The sequence below is a fragment of the Morchella importuna genome (genome assembly GCF_003444635.1).
Source record: "Morchella importuna strain M04M26 chromosome Unknown Morimp01GS047, whole genome shotgun sequence".
NCBI lineage: Eukaryota > Fungi > Ascomycota > Pezizomycetes > Pezizales > Morchellaceae > Morchella > Morchella importuna.
In genome coordinates this window covers 306,220-327,655 of record NW_025763444.1, presented here as the reverse complement: position 1 = coordinate 327,655, position 21,436 = coordinate 306,220, and the positions used below count along the sequence as shown (strand labels likewise).

General features: G+C 46.3%; 2 protein-coding genes across 2 annotated transcripts; one reads left to right on the top strand and one right to left on the bottom strand.

Annotated features, from left to right (window-relative positions):
- Positions 1-7,328: 7,328 nt before the first annotated feature.
- Positions 7,329-11,812, bottom strand: LAJ45_10581 (uncharacterized protein; the record flags this gene model as incomplete). Its single annotated transcript, XM_046120103.1, has 5 exons — positions 7,329-8,798; positions 8,923-9,464; positions 9,713-10,834; positions 10,905-11,732; positions 11,797-11,812. 5 exons carry the CDS (start codon positions 11,810-11,812, stop codon positions 7,329-7,331), a joined length of 3,978 nt encoding a protein of 1,325 aa, XP_045966762.1.
- Positions 11,813-18,815: 7,003 nt separating this feature from the next.
- On the top strand, positions 18,816-19,584 carry LAJ45_10580 (uncharacterized protein; the record flags this gene model as incomplete). The annotated part of the gene is made up of 4 exons (XM_046120102.1): positions 18,816-19,071; positions 19,137-19,190; positions 19,275-19,432; positions 19,492-19,584. 4 exons carry the CDS (start codon positions 18,816-18,818, stop codon positions 19,582-19,584), a joined length of 561 nt encoding a protein of 186 aa, XP_045966761.1.
- Between the last annotated feature and the right edge of the window lie 1,852 nt (positions 19,585-21,436).

The following is a 21,436-nucleotide window of genomic DNA, read 5'->3' as shown; positions in this document are numbered from 1 at the left end:
GGCGACGTATCCTCCCCACATAGCATCCATTTCAGCACCTCCCTAGCCGTAGAGCGCACTGCATCGCTCTGCTTGTCGATCCGTTCGAAAATCTTCTGGTAGGTTGAATCCAGGTCCTTTGGCAATTTCTCAAGCGCATCTTCAACATCTGCAGGAATATACTCTTCGCAAATCGCAATGATCTGGAAATGTGCCCACATAAACCTATTGATAATTAACTCAGTGTACCTTTACCAAGCGAGAGGGTCAACCCACACTCCACAGGCCTTTTTCTTTAGCGTTGAAATAATCTTTTCTTTCAAATCTGGAGACGCCGTTCCGTCGAGCAGTGACATTTCCCCATCTTTCAAGTCGTCAGGTCTGCAACGCCGTTCAATCTCTGTATCGATAAATCTATTGATGTCTCCCGTATTATCGACCGCATGGATGTAATGATTTGAGAATTCACGTAACTTCTCGTCGATATCGCCATCGTTCCGTGCAGTAACAAAGATTTTGATGCCATCCGCTACAGAAACAATTCTCTTCAAAGCACTGAATAAACTACCCCGAGTTCGTGGGTTGCATTCATCAAGAGCGTCGATGACTATTGTCGTTTGCCACACCCCCTTCGATAGCTTCACAATCAGATCCTCGCTCTCTTCAAGCTTGGGTGGGCCCGAGCTGTGCCCTTTCCTTTCACGCTCTTCGTATAATGATAGCACTGGCACTGGAAGATTCAACCCCGGATATGCAAAGCACATCTGTTTGACGAGAGCTCTTAGGATGCTTTCTGGACTATCTCTATTCTCGTCCTGGTAAAGACAGTAGAAGTAGGCAAGCGCGTGGTGATTGACGTCCTTTGAAAACTTGTCAATAACCATTGATCTATTTAGATTTAGTTTATGCTCGTACATAGAACCGTTATGCTACTTACGCCAACATGGTTTTGCCCGACCCCGCTGCATTAGGTATCAGCCGGAGCTCAAGCGAAAATGAACCATGTGGGAAGAGATAGTATAATCAAGGGGGAAACTTGCCATCACCCCGTAGCCAAAACAGTGATGATGACTGCGATTCCTCCCACCCCCGAAATCCATTGTTATCTAGTAACCAATTACCGGTGTCATCATGACGACGTTTGGTAAAATACGAATGATGATCCTCGTACTGCACATCAGACAGCCATCGCAAGACGTTGTGTCGCTTTTCGTCTGAGAGATTTTGAGTTTAAGCTGGAAAGGTCCATCGCGGGGGGGGGGGGGGGGGGGGGGGGGTCTGTAACACCTACCCTGGACAGCTTTAAATATGGTCTCTACAACTCCCTCAATATGCTTGATCGGCTGCCGAACCTTGGAGAGAAGAGCCCGCAAATCTTGTATAGTACGCTCCTGGGCTTTATACAATTTAATATTCATCACATGAGTGGGAGCGGGAACGGGAGGGATTCCTCGAATGAAGGCCATACATACCAGAACGCCCAACAGCAGAAGCTGGATAACGTGAAGACTGTTAACAGAGCAATTAGTGGTGTAAAACTTGAGCACGAACCTTCTTTCTCTGCAGAATTCGCCCACTTGTCCACTTCTTGCTCTCTTGTCTTGATTGAACTCAAAAGCTCTCCTAACTCCGAAAAGAAGCTATCAAGGATCCGTCCTACGTATATGTTTAGCACATTTTGACAGATTTCTCTCCAGTGACTCAAGCTCACCAACTGTATTCTTCTCAAGGTACTGTTTGGCATAGACAAGGTATTTTATGATTGATTCATATAGCTTTACAATAGAACTGTTGAGGTGTTCGGTTGAGCCGTGATTATCCAGGGAGTAGAACTTCTCGTAGATATCGCAAACGCTCAATATCCGCACAAGATGTTCCAGACTCTCCGTAACAATCTTCATGGCCCCGGTATAAGCGGTCCCGACCTAGATTAAGTAAGTAAGTAGCCCGGAGGTACAGTCCAGATGCATGCCTATCGCCGAATAACATCTATTCACACATGTATAAACGCAGAGCCATGTCCTACCTGTAGTAGAAGCCGGAAGCCAGACCATGCGAGGGCAACGATATTTGGATGATGCTGGATGGCAAGATCGCCTATCTTGGCATATCTATTGAGCTGCCCAAGAAGTGCATCCATCAGAAATACTTTCTCCCCTTCCTTTGTGGCTTTAAACCATCGTTTTTTCTTCACATTGGCCCTTTTTCTCTTTCACATCTTTAATAAGTTCATCGACGAGTTTCACATCCGTCGGTTCTCCAGAACTGGGACTCCCGCCGCTTTTGGTTGCCCAGTTTTTCCAAGCTTGTTCCCACAGGCTAGTAGTTCTATGGGATACCAGACCAATGTATTAGCATAGATGGCGCTGAGGCGATAAGCAATCAGTATTCTTACCTTTGCGGATAAGGCTCAGCCTGGTCTGATTGTGTCTCCTGTTGGGTATCGTGTGACTGAATCGGGGGTGCTACTGTAGTTGTAGCAGTGGTGGTGCTGGGTATGTCTGTCGGTATCTGTGTCGAGGAAGGTATACGCGCTTCATACTCGGCAGTGGCAAGTGCCGGGGCCTCTGGCGTTGGTTCGGCTGGACCTGAGGATCTAGAGTTGACCACCTTGTCATGTACTGGGATATTTGGGGGCGTGGTACTTTCATAGATAGTGAGTACCACAAGCGCTGTCAATCCAAAACACAGATACTCAAGAACACCTACATCTCTGTGGTGTGAGGCTCCGCATTAATACTTATAGTAGAGCGGCAAAGCTTGGATTCCGGAACCCCACTCGTAGTGGGGGGTTCAGGAGCCGTGCGGTCAGCGGGGCTGGCGGAGACCTGCTCAACCACCACCGCCGGGATTGACTCATCAGTTGCGGTTTTCTTCGAGCCGCGATGGAAGAAACCGCGCAGCGTGCGCCTCTTGGGTTTAGGTTCGGCCTTAGGTTTAGATTGCTCTGAACCCATAGCTTGGTCTATTCGAATGTGCTTATTGGCTACCCCACAACTTTTGCTGAATCGGTACTCGGAAACAAGGCTACCGGGGGTTTCGAGTGATCAGATAGATGACGGCGTATATCGATGGTAATAACGAGAGGATTTTTGTCAAATAGTAATGTTGTGAAGGGTCGAGTGGAGTTGTGTTGTTTCGGTGCGAGAGAGGTTTAGAAGGGGGAACACGTAGCATACGAAGGCGGGTGTCAATCTACTTCTTAGCTACACGACCTTCAAAAATCTATCTCCCCATTGGACCAACGTTACTGCGCATGCAATGATATCAGGTTGAGCCTCCTCTCCTCTTTATGCTACGTTAAACATGAACATCCTTACCGAACCACTGCCCGCCTTTGATTTGCTGTTACTACATCGAGTACTCGTACGGTACATGAGCGAGTATGTGCGTGCTTGATGCCGGCGCCTGTCTCGAAATCAGCCCCAATGTCTTGCATGGGCCAACCATTGAACGGCTGTAACTGGTACAAGGCAGGCGCAGTTGAGGCTGGTTGAAACCCAGTTGGTATATAGACTTAAAACCCTAACCCTGCATAATTTACAACAATCGAATTAAGCTAGCCGGCCTAACTTTTAATATGTGGAGTTAGTATATTACGATGCCTCTGCCTGTATGAGCGAAGGATAGATTTGCTAGCGGGAGAGGGGGATGACAAGCTAGGAAAGAGAAAATATGGCCGGCTGGGTGCGTCAGAAGTCCCATCATAGATGGGAATGAATAACGTGAGGGGCCGAATTTGGTTCGTGGCGCGCGATAGTTACATCCGTATAAGTAAAGGTGAGGAGTAACTCATAGGGGCCAGGCTAACCAGCCTTTCCGCTTGGAGGGTATATATTTACGTTGTAAGACCGCCTGTGATTACATACCGGCCTCACTAATCATGATTCTGTTAGAATTACAGACAAGGACACGTTGAGCTATAACCGCTGTGGTACCGAGTCAATATATGATGTTTGAGAGTCAGGTTAGCTCACTATTCCAGTGCCTATATACCACTCCTTTATATACCCGGCTGTATATAACTGTATCTCGCCAGTATATACTATCTCCCGGATTGAGATCAACTTTTAATGCCCCCAATGCCGTGCTCAATGGTTTCACCGCGGTGATGCATGCTTCTTGATAGGAAATGGTGTCTGGGCACAGACAAATTCCCCAGTGACCCCCGGCGTGGTTCTAGTTCTTATATGCTCGGTATCGTGGAAGAATGAAGAAATGCTAGTTATAATTATTGAAAGCTTGCAGTATCACATTCGATCTCCCTCTCCTGGTACTCCCGTGGCATGCAGAGAATAGCTGCGCGTAGGCAAAAAGGATAAAAATCATTGATTGGGATGATGTATCTCGATCGCATAGAAGTGAGGCAGTGTTTAAACCCCCGACAACGCTTTTTGGCGCTCCCGTCGTAATCTTCTACTGAGTCGTGCGAGTGTTGCTGTATATATGTCTTCCTGCGATAGTGTTTATTTGTTGCTCAGGCCTAGGTACGGATACATACATCTACGATTCCACGTTCCCCTGTCCCGGGTGAGCCTAGGGCTATCCTTACCACGTTTCCACACGGCCCATTCCCGTTCCTGCATCAAGTGCACCAAGACCCCGGGTTTTGGCTGATCGACCACACGTTTCGTGGCCACACAATCTCATACTACGTCACATTACCAAAGGTACAAGTTCATGCCATGAAGTATCACCGGCCGCGATCTGTACAGGTTCCAAACCAGCCCTGTCCGATATATATATATATATACAAGAAACACGGAAGGACGTATATGCAACCTCTTATTAAGTAAGCTACATCCCACACCCGACACATCCCTCCGCGGCCGTCGATCATTGCTTGGCTACCAACAGGGCCAGGCTACTAGCAGTCTAGTGGCTGCACCATGATGTAGACTCGAGTATACAATACAATAAGCTACCCCACATCTTTGTTACACTACAGCAGAATGATCTGGTATCCAAACAAGGCAACAGCGTGACTTTTATACTTACTCTACATATAGCTCATGTACCTACCCGTCTAGCTATAGCTGGACCCCCCAGCACTACGTTCATACCGCCGGAACAGGGCGAGGTAGCTGCAGGTTAGTCGATCCCCCACCCCGCACTCTCCTCTGAAGCTCATCCCTCATGATCTCAGTTGCCCAATCCTCATGTTACGACTCGACGCCCACTTTGACCGTGGTTTCTCCAGCAGGCTCTCCGCAGTCTAGGAAACAACACACACCCGACCCCGATCGAGCTAGTTGCCTCGAATCTCCGTTACCCGAGGTGTTCGTTGTCACATACTATCACTCGGGCTTCGAGTGATAATCCATGACCATATGTTCCGTACCTTGTTTAGACTATTGATACCACTGCCCGGGTAGTCTCATGCTCCTGGGATGAGCTCTCGGTATCCACACACCGACTGCAGGTATTTTGGGGTACAGATCAGGATTCGAACACTGCAATTCCCCCCTATCCGTCTACATAACGGGTAAGAGTTGACACAGCTAGCATAGTAACAGAGGAAATCACCTTCTTGGTCTCTATCGATGAATGAGGTACGTGCAGAGGGTAGGCAAGTGCCAGGAGTCACGTCATTGATTCTCGGTGTGCAGGTCAACTCATAGTTTATCACTCGCTTTGTGCCAAGAGCTTAACACTAGATATAGATCATGTTTGCACCCGTCCCCTTTCGGGGGACGGTTAAATTGGGGAAGTAGTAGATCGACAAGCGTATTGCCCTACTATCGGGAGAGGTACAGAGTAGGACAAGGTAGAGGGAAAGCATCGAGAGAGTAACCAGACGGCACTCCCGCCCACGACCCCAAACCTAGCAGAAAAACACGATAGCTAACTAGACGAGCAGGTCTAGCAAGAATATATTCGCAAGGAAATGATAGTCTGTCGGCATTAAAGGGTAAAGAAATACTCATAACCCCGAAAGGTTCGAAGCAAAACCACTCATTCCTAGGAACGATCAGCGCAATTGCGCAACGTACCCGGACATGCCCGACTCCAGACATTCTTAAGCACAGAAAGGACGTATAGCTGGGTACATTCATACAATGTCCTAAGACGTATATCATATCTAGTCCCGAATTATCATCAAACATGATATAACTATCTGCATATTCCACAAACAATATACGAATATATATACGTACGTTGCCAAGACTACCCATTTACAAAACCCACCGCCCGCCAAAGTATTCCAAGCAGTACAAACCCGCGGCCAACCAAACCTCACAAAACCTACATAATACACTTTACACGGCTTGCCCGGCTGGAGATTAATAATCAGCAACATATATCTACACAAAGCGCGGATCGGCTCGAGTGACACTTCATGACACTGCCGCCGGAGAACATAAGTTGTGGATTGGAGCGGAGCTAGCGCGCGGGTTAAATTATTATTTGCGGATGGTATATACCACGCGTACGGGGAAGGCCCTCTCAATAGTGTATACCAGTCCACTGCTTAACGCAGACATGACTATCATCAAGCATGCGTGTTGGGTATAAGTGTTGTTCTAGGAAAACTGTCTGTACAGACAAGTCCTTATTCCGAGGAACCATACAAAACATAGGCTCTAAGTCTACGGACCCGGTCCGACCCGCCGAAGAAAAGTGAGGGCACGGCCCAGGCATTTAAACATAGCCCGGGTACGCTGTAAAAAGACCGGGGTACAGAAAAATTGAAGAGAACATGGAGGTTTAGGCTCATGAAATATCACCCAAAGACCAAATCCTAATCATATATGATATTGCAAAAAGATAAGGAGACCTGCTGGAGGTGACCCGGTAAAATATTTCATCGGACCCGGCCTAACTAATTCTCAGATTCGAAGGACCCGACCCAGTGCACCCGTATTACAACCCATTTAGCCAAAGTATGGGCTGACCCATGCACTGCGGTCCCTGCCTAGATCATGATACCTTATCTTTGGGCACCCGGAATTATATCATTTACTATCGATCCTAAAACATTTGAACGTACTATAGGGATTCAATAGCCCGAGGAAAAGAAAATGTCAAAACTCAGCTAATCAAATCCTTTGATTCATATACATTACATACTTGGTATTAATTAGATACTAATTAGAGTACGAAGAACCATCACACCCACTTCCCAGATACAAAAAAGCGTTACAAACAACCCCTCAAAGCAGATAGCCACAGCCAGCCAACCCATGGCACCCCCAAATCCTATCCACCCACAAAATCTGTGCACTTCTGTTGACTCTGCATGCCCAGAGACTAACAATCAGGAACCTACCCGCGCGGGGTGCGGACTGACTTGCGTGACGCTTTATGAAGGTACTGCCACAGTACTTGATTATGGAATTAAATGGAAGCTATGGGCTCACATTGAGGAAAGAGATAATAATTCCCGCGTCCGCATCGAGAGTTGCTAAATTCAGTGCGGTCAGACCGTGGGCATCCTGTGCCTGTGGGTCGGCATTGTGAGTACGGAGAAGTTGAACAATGTACACGCGCCGACATATAACTGCTAAATGGAGTGCGGTCTGACCCTTGGAATCCTGCGCCTCTAGGTCGGCATTGTGAGTGAGAAGAAGTTCAACAATCTCCTCCCCGAGAGAGCTGGCCGCAAAATGGAGTGCGGTCCGACCGTTGGCATCCTGCGCTTCTGGGTCGGCATTGTGAGTAAGGAGAAGTTGAACAATGGCCTTGCGCTGAGATATAACCGCTAAATGGAGTGCAGTCAGACCGTTGGCATTCTGCGCCTTTAGGTCGGCATTGTTAGTGAGGAGAAGTTCAATAATGTCCTCCCCGGGAGAGCTGGCCGCAAAATGGAGTGCGTTCTGACCGTTGACATCCTGCGCTTCTGGGTCGGCATTGTGAGTAAGTAGAAGCTGAACAATGGACTTGCGCTGAGATATAACCGCTAAATGGAGTGCAGTCAGACCGTTGGCACCCTGCGCCTTTGGGTCCGCGTTGTGGGTGAGAAGAAGCCCAACAATGCCCTCCCCCTGAAATCCAACCGCTAAATGGAGTGCGTTCTGACCGTTGACATCCTGCGCTTCTGGGTCGGCATTGTGAGTGAGGAGAATTTGAACGATTGCCTCGCACTGAGACACAACTGCTAAATGGAGTGCGGTCTGACCGTTGATATCCTGCGCCTCTGAGTCGGCATTGTGAGTGAGGAGATATTCAACAATGTCCTCGCAGTGTTCGCCAACCGCTAAATGGAGTGCGGTCTGACGGTTGGCATCCTGCACATCTAGGTTGGCACTGCGATTAAAGAGAAGTCGAACACATGCCTCGTCGTGACATAAAACCGCTAAATGGAGTGCGGTCTGATAGTTGGCATCCTGCACATCTAGGTTGGCACCGCGAGCAAGGAGAAGCCGAACAATGGCCTCGTGCTGGTATAAAACCGCTAAATGGAGTGCGGTATGACCGATGAAATCCCGTACGTTTATGTCCGCATCTCGAGCAAGGAGAAGGTAAACAATCGACTTGCGCCCATTCCTCACTGCTAAATGCAACGCGTTTTGACTCGATGAGTCCAAGGCCAAGGTCTGTAGATTCGCGTTGCCGTCAAGGAGCAGTTGAACGATACTATTTTGCCCATTTATAACTGCTAAATGGAGTGCGTTAAAACCTTCACGGTTTGGCTCTTCTATGTCCGCTTTGTTCATGAGAAGAACCCGAAGACTAGCCTGACGCCCTTTTATGGCTGCTAGATGCAGCACATTTTGGCCCATGTTATCACAAGCATGAAGGTTTGCATTGTTCGTAAGGAGAACTTCAATAATGGCCCCATGGTCCTCTAGAACGGCATGGTGTAACGCAGTCCTCCCCTAATGTCCTTAGCTTCTAAGCAAGCTCCGGAGTCGATGAGAAACATGGTAGCTGCACGGTGCCCCCTCCTGCGGCCAAGTGTAGGAGGGTCTCCTGTCTATTGTTTTGGACATTATTTCTGACATTATTTCTGGCAGAAATAGCCAGTAGACTGCGGATCGCAGTATGGTACCCCATTTGGGCAGCATGAAGAGTTAATCTATTTGTGTAACCTTGGAGACCGACACTAAACCTAAAATCGAGCCGATCGCGTCGAGACTTTAAACTGGGTGATGATATTCCATTCAAGAGCAGAGCCATAAGCGAGCAATGTGAACTCTCGACTCGGTCAAAGAGAATGGACAGCCTGTTTGTTATACCTGGTGTCATCGCATCCAAATTCGCTTTCAAGTACTCCAAAGAAGGCTTGATGAATGGCCTGTTCTCTAAGTATTCAAGATGCTTGCACATCTGGGCGACTGACACACCACCCGGCCTCGGGATTGTAAATCCAATCACCTCTTCACACACAATTTCGAGGAATCGGACGCAAGTTAATTGTATCATCTCTGAAGCATCATTCTCAGTGACGTTTAAGTGTGACGTTTGCACGAGGTTACGAGGGTGGAGGAAGAATTCGCGGACTGTCTGGTGCATGACTTGGACAGCCGGAAAGACCTTCGTACCTAGAAGAGTTTATAAGCGCGAATATTCTGAGATATCAGAGAAACAAGGCTACAGTCCTTTTCTAGTCTTTAAGAAGCTCGGTTTGATGTTCAGTGATCAGTCAGAGATACAGGAGCCAGCCATTAAAAGCTCGATAGCGGACATAAACAGCTTCCCATTTTCTAACAAGGCACATTCACAATTGACCGAGCTTCCCCAAAAACCCAGGTATGATTGTAGCTGCGGTAGAGCATGGTGTTTTACGTACTTGCTTTAACATCCACAAAGCCTCCAACACAGTGTGTCAAAGTCTTGGAGATATCTCCTGGTATCTCAGACATCCATACTTTGTAATCTGGCTCCTCGTCTTCTGCTAGACCTGGGATCGCAAGAGCGTGCTTTAGATCGACAAGCGCCATTGCGCGCCCAGAGAACAAACAAAACTGAAGAATACGTTTGCCATCTATCCTAGCCTGTCCCTTGTTACGAGTTAGTCGTTGAAGCATACATTCGTAGAGGCTCTCGAGGCTCTTAGGAAGAGATTCCAAAAACGAGATCAATGTACTCCTCCGCGAGTCATTCATAACCTCCTCTGCTAGTTTTTTTAACACAAGGCAAACCCATATAAAAACACCGTCTGAAAATTTTAAAATGTACCCCTCTATCTCCTGTTTCACTTCAGAATTGACAGAGGTGAAATCTTTATTTTGCAAAAGGTTATGTGTATATCTTTCGATATCCCCCCGATTCTTCTCTTGCAGCCGGATTACTTGTCGCTCAGACCAGTTGCTGGACTGTAGTTCGTTGATAGGCCGACTGGCGAGGAAGATATATACCATGCATTCACGGTTATTCAAAGCCGGAGCCGATAACACATGTAAAAATTGGACAATGTCGGTACGATCCGTACAGGCAGACTCGTCCATAGCGTCAATAATCAAATATATCATACGAGGTCGCAAATGCGTTTTGCAGGCGCGTAAGATATCTTTCATGTCTTTAGAACACCATTCAATCCTACCTCCCCCTTCCCGACGATAGATGGACTGAAAATGAATGAAAAATGACTCGTCCGCCTTCAGTATTTGATATAGTAATGTTCTCAACATGTTCCGATGATCCCTCTCGTGTTCACCATCCCGCGTGTTGTAGAAGAACTTCAGGACGATGGCGTCACTCGGAGGAGTGAAATTATCTGCAAAGTATCGCACCAACGTACTTTTTCCGCTACCGGGTTTTCCTTCAATAAACAGAAGACCTGAATCCGGATGCTTGAAGGATATCCAGAGCTTGTACTCAGGAGACTTCCACAACCATGCGAGAGTATCGCTGTGGTGTACTGCGATCTTATCGTATCTGAGGTTTTTGAAATGGAGAGTATTCAGGCACTCTAGAGCGGTGTTAGACCTTCAGGGTCGACAAAGACCTGAGAGAATCAGGGACACAGGGCTTATACATACCTTGTCTTTCCTCATCATAAAAAACAAGCATCTCAGAGGGCGGCACAAGCTGAATACTAACTGTATCTGGTAGATCGGTAATAAGTAATTTCACGGTAGAAAATTTCGATGTCAGGCGTTTCATTAGAAGACGAAGGTCGTGGATTATCTTTTCCCACTCATCTTTGGCCGGACCGCTACCAAGTATTATCCTTAAACTTGGTTTTGAAGTTTTCCAGCTTAGCCCTGAATGGGTAGTACAAAAATCAGCAGCCTTTAGAAGTACCTCAAGAGCGTTCCAAAGAGTATCAGACTTTGAATTAATGATAGTATGAAACGCATTCTCGTGATCCCCGTGGATTTCGATCAACTCGTCATTACGTAAAGATGTTAAGAGAACGTTTAGAAACACCTGTGAAAGGCATCTTCCCTGATCCTGTGGAAAAGCTTCAATGATCTGGCAGCAGAACGTCCATACAACCAGTGAAACCATAGGTTTGTTACTTCCCCAGGTCTGTTCGAGCGCCGCTTTTGGTACTCCCATGAGGGAGAAATGTAACAAAAAGCAAGTCTCCTCCGTGGCTTGTATAATTTGGATAAGATGGGGCATAGCGTATGGCAAACATGGGAACGACTTATAGACCAAAGTATGGACGTGGCCGGTTTTCGAGATCCAGTTCTGATAATCTAGGTTGTGCTGCATAAAAAAGAAAGCCGGGGTTTCCTCAATCCCAGGGGCCATATAATCCATTGTACGGAGGTGTTTCAGTGGATTGAAACAAAAGGTATCTTGCCCTCGTAACACTGTTTGTAAAAGGGACTCAATAACGGTTGCTCGGTCGAAGTGCACTGTCAAGTCGTTAGCCCTGTTTCCCATTCTAGTTTAGCTCGGATAGGCGCTGATTGACCCCACCGTAACAAGATTTCATGCAAGTTACAACATCTTGAAAGGCTTTGTCATCGGGCGAGTCAAATTTAACTATGTCTGTGTGGTTTGACTGGACAGGAAATCATCCCTCGTTGCGCAGGAAAAGCTGAGCTGATGATCTCTCCACCATTTGGAATAGACCACCTGATCTTTCCCATACTCCTGGTTCTACCTATCGAGTTTAAATTCGACTTAGCCTGGGAAGAATGGAACGATACATTCGCAGGGATGAGAACTCCTGGTACAAACCTCCTTTACTACTTTTGTCTTCTCAGTTTCGTAAAATGTGAAGATATTTCCCGCGAATCTAGTGTTCCACATAATACATAAACTCTCTTTCTGCCTCTCCAAAAATTCGCAGCCTTCTTCCAACTGTGAAAGTAGGGTTTGTATCTTCTTATACAATATCCCCCTATTCGCCATCTCGCTAAGCTCTTCGGTCCTCATACCACCATGGGGGGTACCGAAAAAAAAGATTCCACGAACACAAGCAAGGGCGGGGCTGGAGCACTGAACCCATGTAAGTAGTAACTATGAAGAAACCTGGTCAACGTTAAGTATGCAATGAATGGACGTTTCTCCTACCTGGTTTACCAAAAGGCCCCCTAAGCTATGTGCAATGAAGATGATCGGCCTCCCCTAGATATATGACAGATGTTAGATATTCGACAGGTAGTATAGACACACCGTAACAGTTCCATAGAGACAATACCGGACACTTATCTCTAGCATTCACTATACACTGCTCGAAACTCCGCGCATAATCAAGCAAATTATAGCCGGTAGGTTCGGAAAAACTGCTGTCATAACCATAGGTCATGATGCGTGTTTGGGGGAACCGTTCAGGTAGAAAGTCACGTAGCCACATTGGGCGATCGAGCGGACGTCCGACTATACGGACCCTACTTCTCCACGAACCAAAGGCATGGCCACTGAGACCAGTTATTGCGATCAAACTGCGTAAAATAGGGCGGTCAGCATTCGAGAAACATTCCTTACGCGTCCCATTAGTCTATGATTGTACTTACTCCGCGCTGATTGGTCCTTCCGGGACATTTATTGGTGTTAGATCATGAAAATGCTTATCGAATCTGAGTGAGGCATCGTTGCCCCTGCCATTTGCCTGGAATGAGTGATATATTTCTTTGGCGAGACCAGGGAGTATATATCCCTCCAGGCGGCGGTAGACGGTTAGTAATGCTGTCTGTGAGGATTCGCGGCAGGCTGGAAATAATGCGGAAAGCTGAGAACTCTGGGAATCTAGTTTTGGGTAGATTTTTCGCAATGCTTCCTCGAGGTCCCCCTTGTTCCAGCCAGAAGGTATTCCACATATTCGGAAGCATATTGGTTCATCGCGTGAGTGATTACCGGCCGTCAGGTTTACCTCTCTAGGATCGCCTTCCAAAGTTGATGTAGGTGGGGTCGACCAGGCGGCGCTGTCCAACGGGGATGTGGTAATCTCTGACGGCGAAGAATTCATAAGAGCTATGTTGCAATTACTAGCTAAATATGGCGTGAAGCGTAAGAAGAGTAAGTGTGATGGACCCTATGCGTCCGACCTATATGTATACAGTCACAACTCGATATGCCGGATTGCCAAGATTCGAAGGATTTCATACGGGATAGCAAAAAATCCGGGATAGCAAATTGATTTTGCAGTAAAAAAAACCAAAACCCCAGAGAATTTCGTACGGGATAGCAAGGGATCCGGCGTATTGAGATCCGGCATATCGAGTTGTGACTGTATACGTATATGTTAATAATTGGTAGATTGGGTATCTGATTCCATTGCGCGAGGCCCTGACCCCGCACAAGTTTAGAAGCCAATCATAATTAAATGATCATGTGAGTTTCAACCCTTTGAGATGTTGAGAAGCAACCAGGTGCATGGTGTCTTCAACAATCTATGCTGTCGCCATGTCTGCCAAAATTCAGTTTCTTTCGCCTTGTTAAGTTCATTCTCTTCCCCCTCACCACGATATATCCGCATATTCCATTACTTCTACTTCTTCCCTAGGATCGATATAGATAAGCATCCACTGGGTTTGTTGCAGCCGGTCCGCTTGTACTACCATCATCATATGTTTCCAAGGGTATAAAAGCCAAGCCCGAAGCCTAGAGCCCCTAGGAAAGGTTCGCGCCCGTGGGAATCGGTCTAATCATCTTGTGCGAGCCCCGACGCCCATGAGGCGGGAAATAGAGCCGTTTCATATTAGGGGCAGGTCGCCTGGGGTGGGTTGGAAAATAGGTGGAGACTGCTGAGGAGATGGCTGTAGGTCGGTTTGCAGGTTGGGATTATGTGGTGGTGGAGATAAGGGTGTCTAATTTACTTTGACTCGGCATTTGTCTTGAAGAGGCGGCAAGCAAAGACCATTTGCATAATACCGCGATCCTTCCCCGCAGAGTATATCAATCCCATAAGCTCCCCACAATGCCTCCGATCTGAATTAAGAGTACAACTCTCACCAATGCACACCACTCCCTATGACCCTACCTGGCGGTGATCTTTAGTTTAAGTGTATAAACATGCAGACTCTGAGTCAAAGCCTACCAAGCCATACCACCGTAGGCCAGTTAAACAGCCCAAACCCCCACAATCCCATCTTTCCGCACCCCGCACGACATGAAAAACTTGCGCCATAGCGCGAGCTCAGAAATCCACACCTACACCCACCAGCGCAGACATACAAAGTCTAAAAACCGGTAAACCGCAAAAACCTAGGGAGTCATCATTGTGGGAGAGAGAGGTGAGTATAAGACTCCTTCATATTTTATCACTGACTAGAACCCCTCTACCGATGCGTTTATATTCATTAAACAGAACCGCTTGGCCTAATTAACCCACCACATTCACCGCTTGTTTTCTAAATAGAATAATCAGCTATCTCTGTCATCACAAATTCTCATCACGAAAGGTCTCCATTGGCTGGTGAGCTACCCCCCGCCTCCGTAGCCCGGGGAGCTACAGCTGCCGTTAGACAAAGAATTGATTCCACCGGGATCCGGGATTGAGTGCATTAAGATAGACGCCATGCATGTTTTTCAAACATTCAATTGAATGGCTCCAAATCCGCAAACCACAAGAACTATCATGATATATGATAGCCTCTATGATCAGTGTTATTGACTTCATACTCCTATCGATGGTTCTTCTCTTCTAAGACTACCACACCTCACGGGAGCAAGGAGGCCTAGCATACCGCGCAGCGGCAGGCAGCCCCGACTACGTGCGAGGAATCGAAGTTTATTTTGAAGTACCGTTACAGAGAGCTTTATGTTAATTTGATTAATCGAATCATTCAACAGAGGTGTGAGTTTTCTGGGTGTTGACAAATATAAATTTCCTTCTGCTATCAGTGGTTCTTCGAACTGATGGTTGATTTTATATGCGGCCGGAGGCCGCGCCTCACTAATATCAATATAGACACGCCTTCGCACCCCCCCAAATGAGAGTTACAATATCTCCACCACCGGTTCTTGTAGCACTCGAGTAAAATCGGTGATAAACAATCCAGCAGTGAACACGTAAGAAAGGCTTGGCGTCAGTGTGGTGCGTGCGAGTGAGATGTTGTGACGATAAATAGCTATCCCTCTTTGTTGTTAAAGCTTCTGGGTGGTATTTGTGTCTTGTTTTGTTATACGGTGAGTTCATAGTCGTATCCCATGGACCATAACGGGGTAGACATTCTTTTGAATTGAGACCACGATATAGCTATGCAGTAATTGTTTCTTATTCCATTACAATACATAGTGGATTTTGACAACAAAGGTGATTTTTTTTGAGAATATTTTATAGGGTACTTATAGGATGTATTATAACCAATATGAGTCTTTTATAAAAACACTAATTTTTTCAATTTAGTTCATGGAATATAGCAAGCGAGATAAGGCAACCTGACCAAAAATTAAATACTATGATAAAGTTTGCATTCAGCTTACTGGAATTCCACAGCTCGACTTATATAAGGAAATCATCTACCCAGTAAACTTACTTAAGTTTACTGACTAGGTAAAATACTAAGTATTCTCAAAAGTAGAGAATACAGCCTTACGGGAAGAAAACAAGCACCTGTTCAAACCCAAATGATATGGTTAAACTGCAAACAGGGTTTTGAAGAAGGTAATCTATCGAAATCTCTCATAAAAATGGGTTATGAACAATAATAAACAAAATATCCAAATATTGATATAAGACTTCGCCGTCACAGTATTAAAATACTTTCATTCTCATTCAAATCCCTACAGATTTTGGTGGTGCTGCTAAATTTTCTTGAAAAGTTATTGTATCTAATGTAAATTTTAAAAATTTGTATGGGGAAAATGGACCATATTCTACTATCCATAACAGTCCAAACAATAACAAGAAACCTTAGTGCATAAAAAGAAAAATAGCAGACTATATTACCTATCATATATGTCATATCTTATAAGTATATAGATATACCGATATGCAATGTGTTATTTAAAGGTTTTGATTGGCTAGGTTTGAGAAGTTGGTGATTAAGAATGCTTTTTTTGAGTTGCTAACACATTGTTTTCTTGAGATGATAGGTATCATGATATTGATATTTGATTTTCTCAGTAGAATATAATAGTATTGATTTTTGCTTTTTTTTGTGACAATACAATCCTGATTGAATTGATTTTCCTTTTTGAGAGCAATATAATTATAATTATATTAATTTTTGTTTTTCTTTACACGATATCAGGGTATTGATTTTTGCTCTCTCCATAATTAGTAGGTTTTGGTATTATCTTCTGCTTGGAGATCCTCCTCCTCCTCCGATTCCATCCTCGAACCTGTCTCAACTCTGCCATATTCAAAGTCGTTCCTGAACCCAGACCCGAGCCGTTAGAATTAGCAAGAGATTTTTTGCTGATGAAGTATTAATAGACCAACGTGAATGCAGGTAAAATCAAAATTAAAAGGTTATTTTTGTTAATTTTGAGTATACCCTTCCTGGGGCTATATTCTCATACAGAATTGCACTAAAATATAATATATGATGGATTATCCTCTCCGGCCGAAGGCCGGCAACGACTTGTAGACTCTAATACAACTACCAGCAGGGTAGGCATCCCAATCATCATTTTTTTCGGGTGCATATATGCACCCAAATTGCTAAGTTACGGTCCATGGGATAGGAAGATAGAAGATGGGAGATGGGAGATGGGAAGGGGAAATAACCGGAAGATAGGCAAATGGGAGAGGACGGGGGAAACGAACTAGATGTAGCTCTATATCCAGAGACTGTTATACAGTATGTGGTATTGATACTCACTCGAGTGGGTAGCAAACCTAGAACCCTATTTTCAGTCTCTATCCAGATGCTACCACAGTGCTGTAAGTTTGACCCTCTATTATGTGAGATTTTCTCTAAATCCGCAATATCGAAACCTGTATATATATCGAGATATCCGACTCCGTTTACCATGCAGGGGTTCAGCTGGATGGCCACATGTATAACCGCCCCAACGTAACTCCAAAGCGAGGTTTTTAAAGCAGAGAGAGATGAAATACCTACCTCCTACGAGTCCATCATCTGGCCATTACCCCTCATCCCTAAGCGCACCAGCGATATTAATGCCGGGTGGCCGTCTCGCTCCCAGCGACCATTCTGAGTGTTTGTAGCAGACGTAACGTGTGTGGCTCGGGGTTCAAAGGCGTTGACTTCCCTACAGATATATTCCGCATAGCTGCAGACGAACTTGTATATATGGTGTAGCTCTGATGCAGGTGCGTAGGGACATGCGGAAGTAGCATGGCTGTGCAGAGCCGACGTGGGGCGCCGGTGCAAGCGTAATCGTGCAACGTCTCACTTCCAGCGCCGTAGTGCTGGGTTATGCGTGCTACATGTACCGGGGGTTATGGGTTTGTCTGAAGAACCTTTTTTTTGGCGTATGATTGGTTGAAGCTGCAGAAAATGATACTTGGCGCCAGAAAAAGTACTTGAATAGGCTGCCCCCATATTTTGCAATGCAACCTCCAAGACCGCAATTTGACTGTCATTTGCACCCAACTTCATCAGAAAACACTCCCCACAAGGGTTTATGAGCTCAAAATATTATCTAGGGGAAGCTGGGAGCCAGCGCTATTCTGCAGTTATTTTTTTGTATTTTTAGCAAAATATTTAGATTTTTGAGTAGAGATATATGAAAGTTCTTCAGACTTTTTTCCCCCATACAAATTTGGTGCACTAAGGCCGGTGTGATTGATGGTAATTGGTTGCTCTCTATAAAATCCCTGCATTTTCAACCAATGAAGCAGAGTTCTTCAGATTAATGGTGAACACCCGGTACACCCCCGCACCCCCGCACACGCTATCCTACGGAGAGGCTCGAAACAACAGCCGTAACACTCGGCCATCACAGAATTCAAACAATATGAGCCCACCGATTAACAGTACCACCGCTAGTGCTAAAGCAGCTGATATATAAAATGGGCACAAAGCCCGGTATCTATTCCCCGACCGCATGTTAATTGCCGCGCCGCTATGCATGTTCTGGTATGTCGCGTTTCGCCGTTATATCTCGCTGCTGACGCTCACGCTGGAAGAAGAAGGGTTTATATCGCGATGTCACCGCTATTTATGCTGCGGTTGCGCAGGTGAAGAAACCGAGCGCCCTTTTCAATTGATGGAGAAGAACACATATTTTCCCCTATAGGCAGACACATCTGGCAGGCAGCACGAGATTCACCTTCTGCCAGAAAACACAGGTGTGCGTAGTAAAGAAGATAAAAGGACAATTAAGCCAACATGGATATATATGAACCAGAGAAATCGCATCACATCTCCACCATCTTTCTACCCACAACCTCTCTTATAATTAGGACTATGGCATCTATTTCACTGTCATTGGTACTCTCAGGGCGTTCCATCACTTATTACCTGTCGCTGCACCGTACATGTATATATCCACGGGATGTATCCCTTTATAATTTTCCGTGCCGGTATAGAAACTCGAAGGGCTACAGACATGAACAGCACCCTTCTGCCAACTGCATGTACTCCTATGGCGAGCTTGCTATCGAGAATATAAAGAACAGCCAAGACGCGCCCTCTCTATTTACGGTTCTCGGGAGAAAACCACAGGGCTATGTAGGTGTCCGCCAACCACTCCGCAGATTCACAGCTGTTTGCCCCCACGATAAAAACATCGACTCCTTCCATCTGGCATTTCCAGCTGTGCTCAAGTGCGACACCAACACCAAGCCCCGCCAAGAGATCCCCCCGCAGGCCCAGCTCGCGTATCGGTCCAGTTTGCAACACACCCACCCACATGACGCACATCACATCATCCCTGATCGACGCCGCCAATCTCAGAGCGTGTGCACCAACCCTTTTCGAGCGAGGTCAATGACTTTTACAGCTGGTACGGTAAGGATACCACTCCCACCAAACACCCTTCTCACCTCACACGCACGCAAAATGGACCTGACGTTGCCATCCTCACAAACTCAGCCAACGGCACCCCTCTCGCGCTCAGCCACAATGTGCTCATAAACGTCGCCGCATCCTTCACCATCACCAACACAAAGTGGCGCATCCTCCCCGCGCACCCTATGGATATCATCGGCCCCGTGCTGATCATACTCGAGGAGAGGAAAGAGTGTGGGCAGGTAAGTGTTGATTATTGTGGTGTGCTTCTTCGGAACCTGTACTGATTTGGCGTGCGCAGTGGTGTGGTGGAGGGGCGCCTGCAGAGTGTGGCGAGGGAGGACCTGTACATGGCTGTGGCGGGGCATGTGCCCATGCCGCCGATCATGTGTAATGTCTCGGCGATCCCGAACGATGGCAATGCGGAGAGGCTCAAGTGGAGGGTCGAGTACAGATAGGGGGACGTTGAATACAGATAAACCGTTTACATACACCGTTCTATGTCTTCATAACCGTGTCTACATCGTGATGTGTATATATGTAGATGTTTCAATGAAGGCCTTAGATGGCTGTACTGTTCAAGTCGGTGATGGATTCCACGTTGGACAGGGCACTTTTCATGTAATCTACAATACATCGACACTCAACACAGCGCAATGCACACAGTCCACAAGGCGGATATACTCAGTATAAACTCCCCCATCTCGCAAGTTTCTCAAAGTATACTCAATCGCACCACCAGTCCATACTCAGCGAACACCACCTTCAACCATAGTGAGTATTTAGTAGAGAGTTAGGTCGGCGGTGTGGTGGTGCGGCGTTGGGACGTTGGAGTTGGATATATGGCTGTTGTGATAGATCCTCTTCATATATTCCTTGAATCCAATATCCATGCATCCATGCATTCGTATTTGTGTTCTATATAGTATAGCCCCTAGGCTCTAATCGTATACTGACCGCGGTGTGTCGAGCTTATTAATGTTCTCAATGTTCTCAACATTGTCAACACCCCAACACCCCAACACCGCGACGCCGCGACGAAAGAGCGAGAAAGCACTACTACATCTGCAGGTCTCGCAGGATGCATCTCATGTGTGTCGTGCAGGATTTATCGTTCATGAATTTATTTTGGGGGGGTCTAAGCTTTTGCGGTGCTGGCGTTGATGTGTCGAGTCCTTTTGTGCAGGCTGGGTTTATTTAGGGGTCCTGTATAGTTACAATGCCACCGCGCTTCTACATATACCGTCCTCTAACCGTGTAGTCCATCTCCTACAGTGTCTACCACAGTTGACGCTCTTACCGAGACGTGTCTAGGGTCTATTCTCTATACCGCGCTCCTACTCTAGAACGACAGGCTCTCCATCGCATGAACAGCGGGAACGAGTGATGAACCATGAGCGAGTGACACAGTATGAGCGAGTGATGGGTAATGATCGAGTGATGGGGGGTGATAAGAGGTGGGCGGGTGGGTGCAGTGTTGTGGCTTGGTGGTCTATGGTATCGAGAGGTGTGTTGGGGTATTGGTACTTATGAAGAGGAATTAGTGCGCCGCGCGGTATCGTGCCCCAGGGAAATACCACTGCTTTCCAAATGATACAAAAGCCGAGACTAAGCGTAAAATTATAATTAGATCTATTAAAAGGTCAGTATATCCTATAGACACACATATCATGTAGTAGATGTATTTGTATCTAGTAAAGTTATCTCTAGTGACCTTTTTATGATTGTGACTCACACTATCTATACGGAATGTGTGAATTGAGCTCGACAACCCTAACAGCTCCCCCGGGTCGACCGGGTTAGAAGCTCCGGGGCCCGTGGGTAGCCTGTAAGGCGGGTTATTTCAGTTTAATAATCAACTATAAGGTTAGAGATTTCAGGACCGTTCTGTAATTGAGGCCTCCGGCCTTACTTCTACTTCTGTTGAAGTACATTCGCTGAGCGTTTATGGTCATTTGTGTTGTTGACGATGACTGTTGACAAGAGGCGAGGTCTAACCTATTCTTTCCATACTACAGCGACGTCTATCTCAAATACCAAGATATATCCTCAACTCCAACGGCTAAATGTCAGCCCAGCCTAACCCATCAGTCTCCTTGCCTATAATAATAATCGGTACGTATATACCGCAAATAACGAACCAGGCCTGGCTGAGACCGGACGAGCGTGAACATTACAAGTTGAAGTTGAAGTTCTTAGTGGATAGGGTGGGGGGTGGGCGGTGCGCCTTGTTCACAACGGCCAAA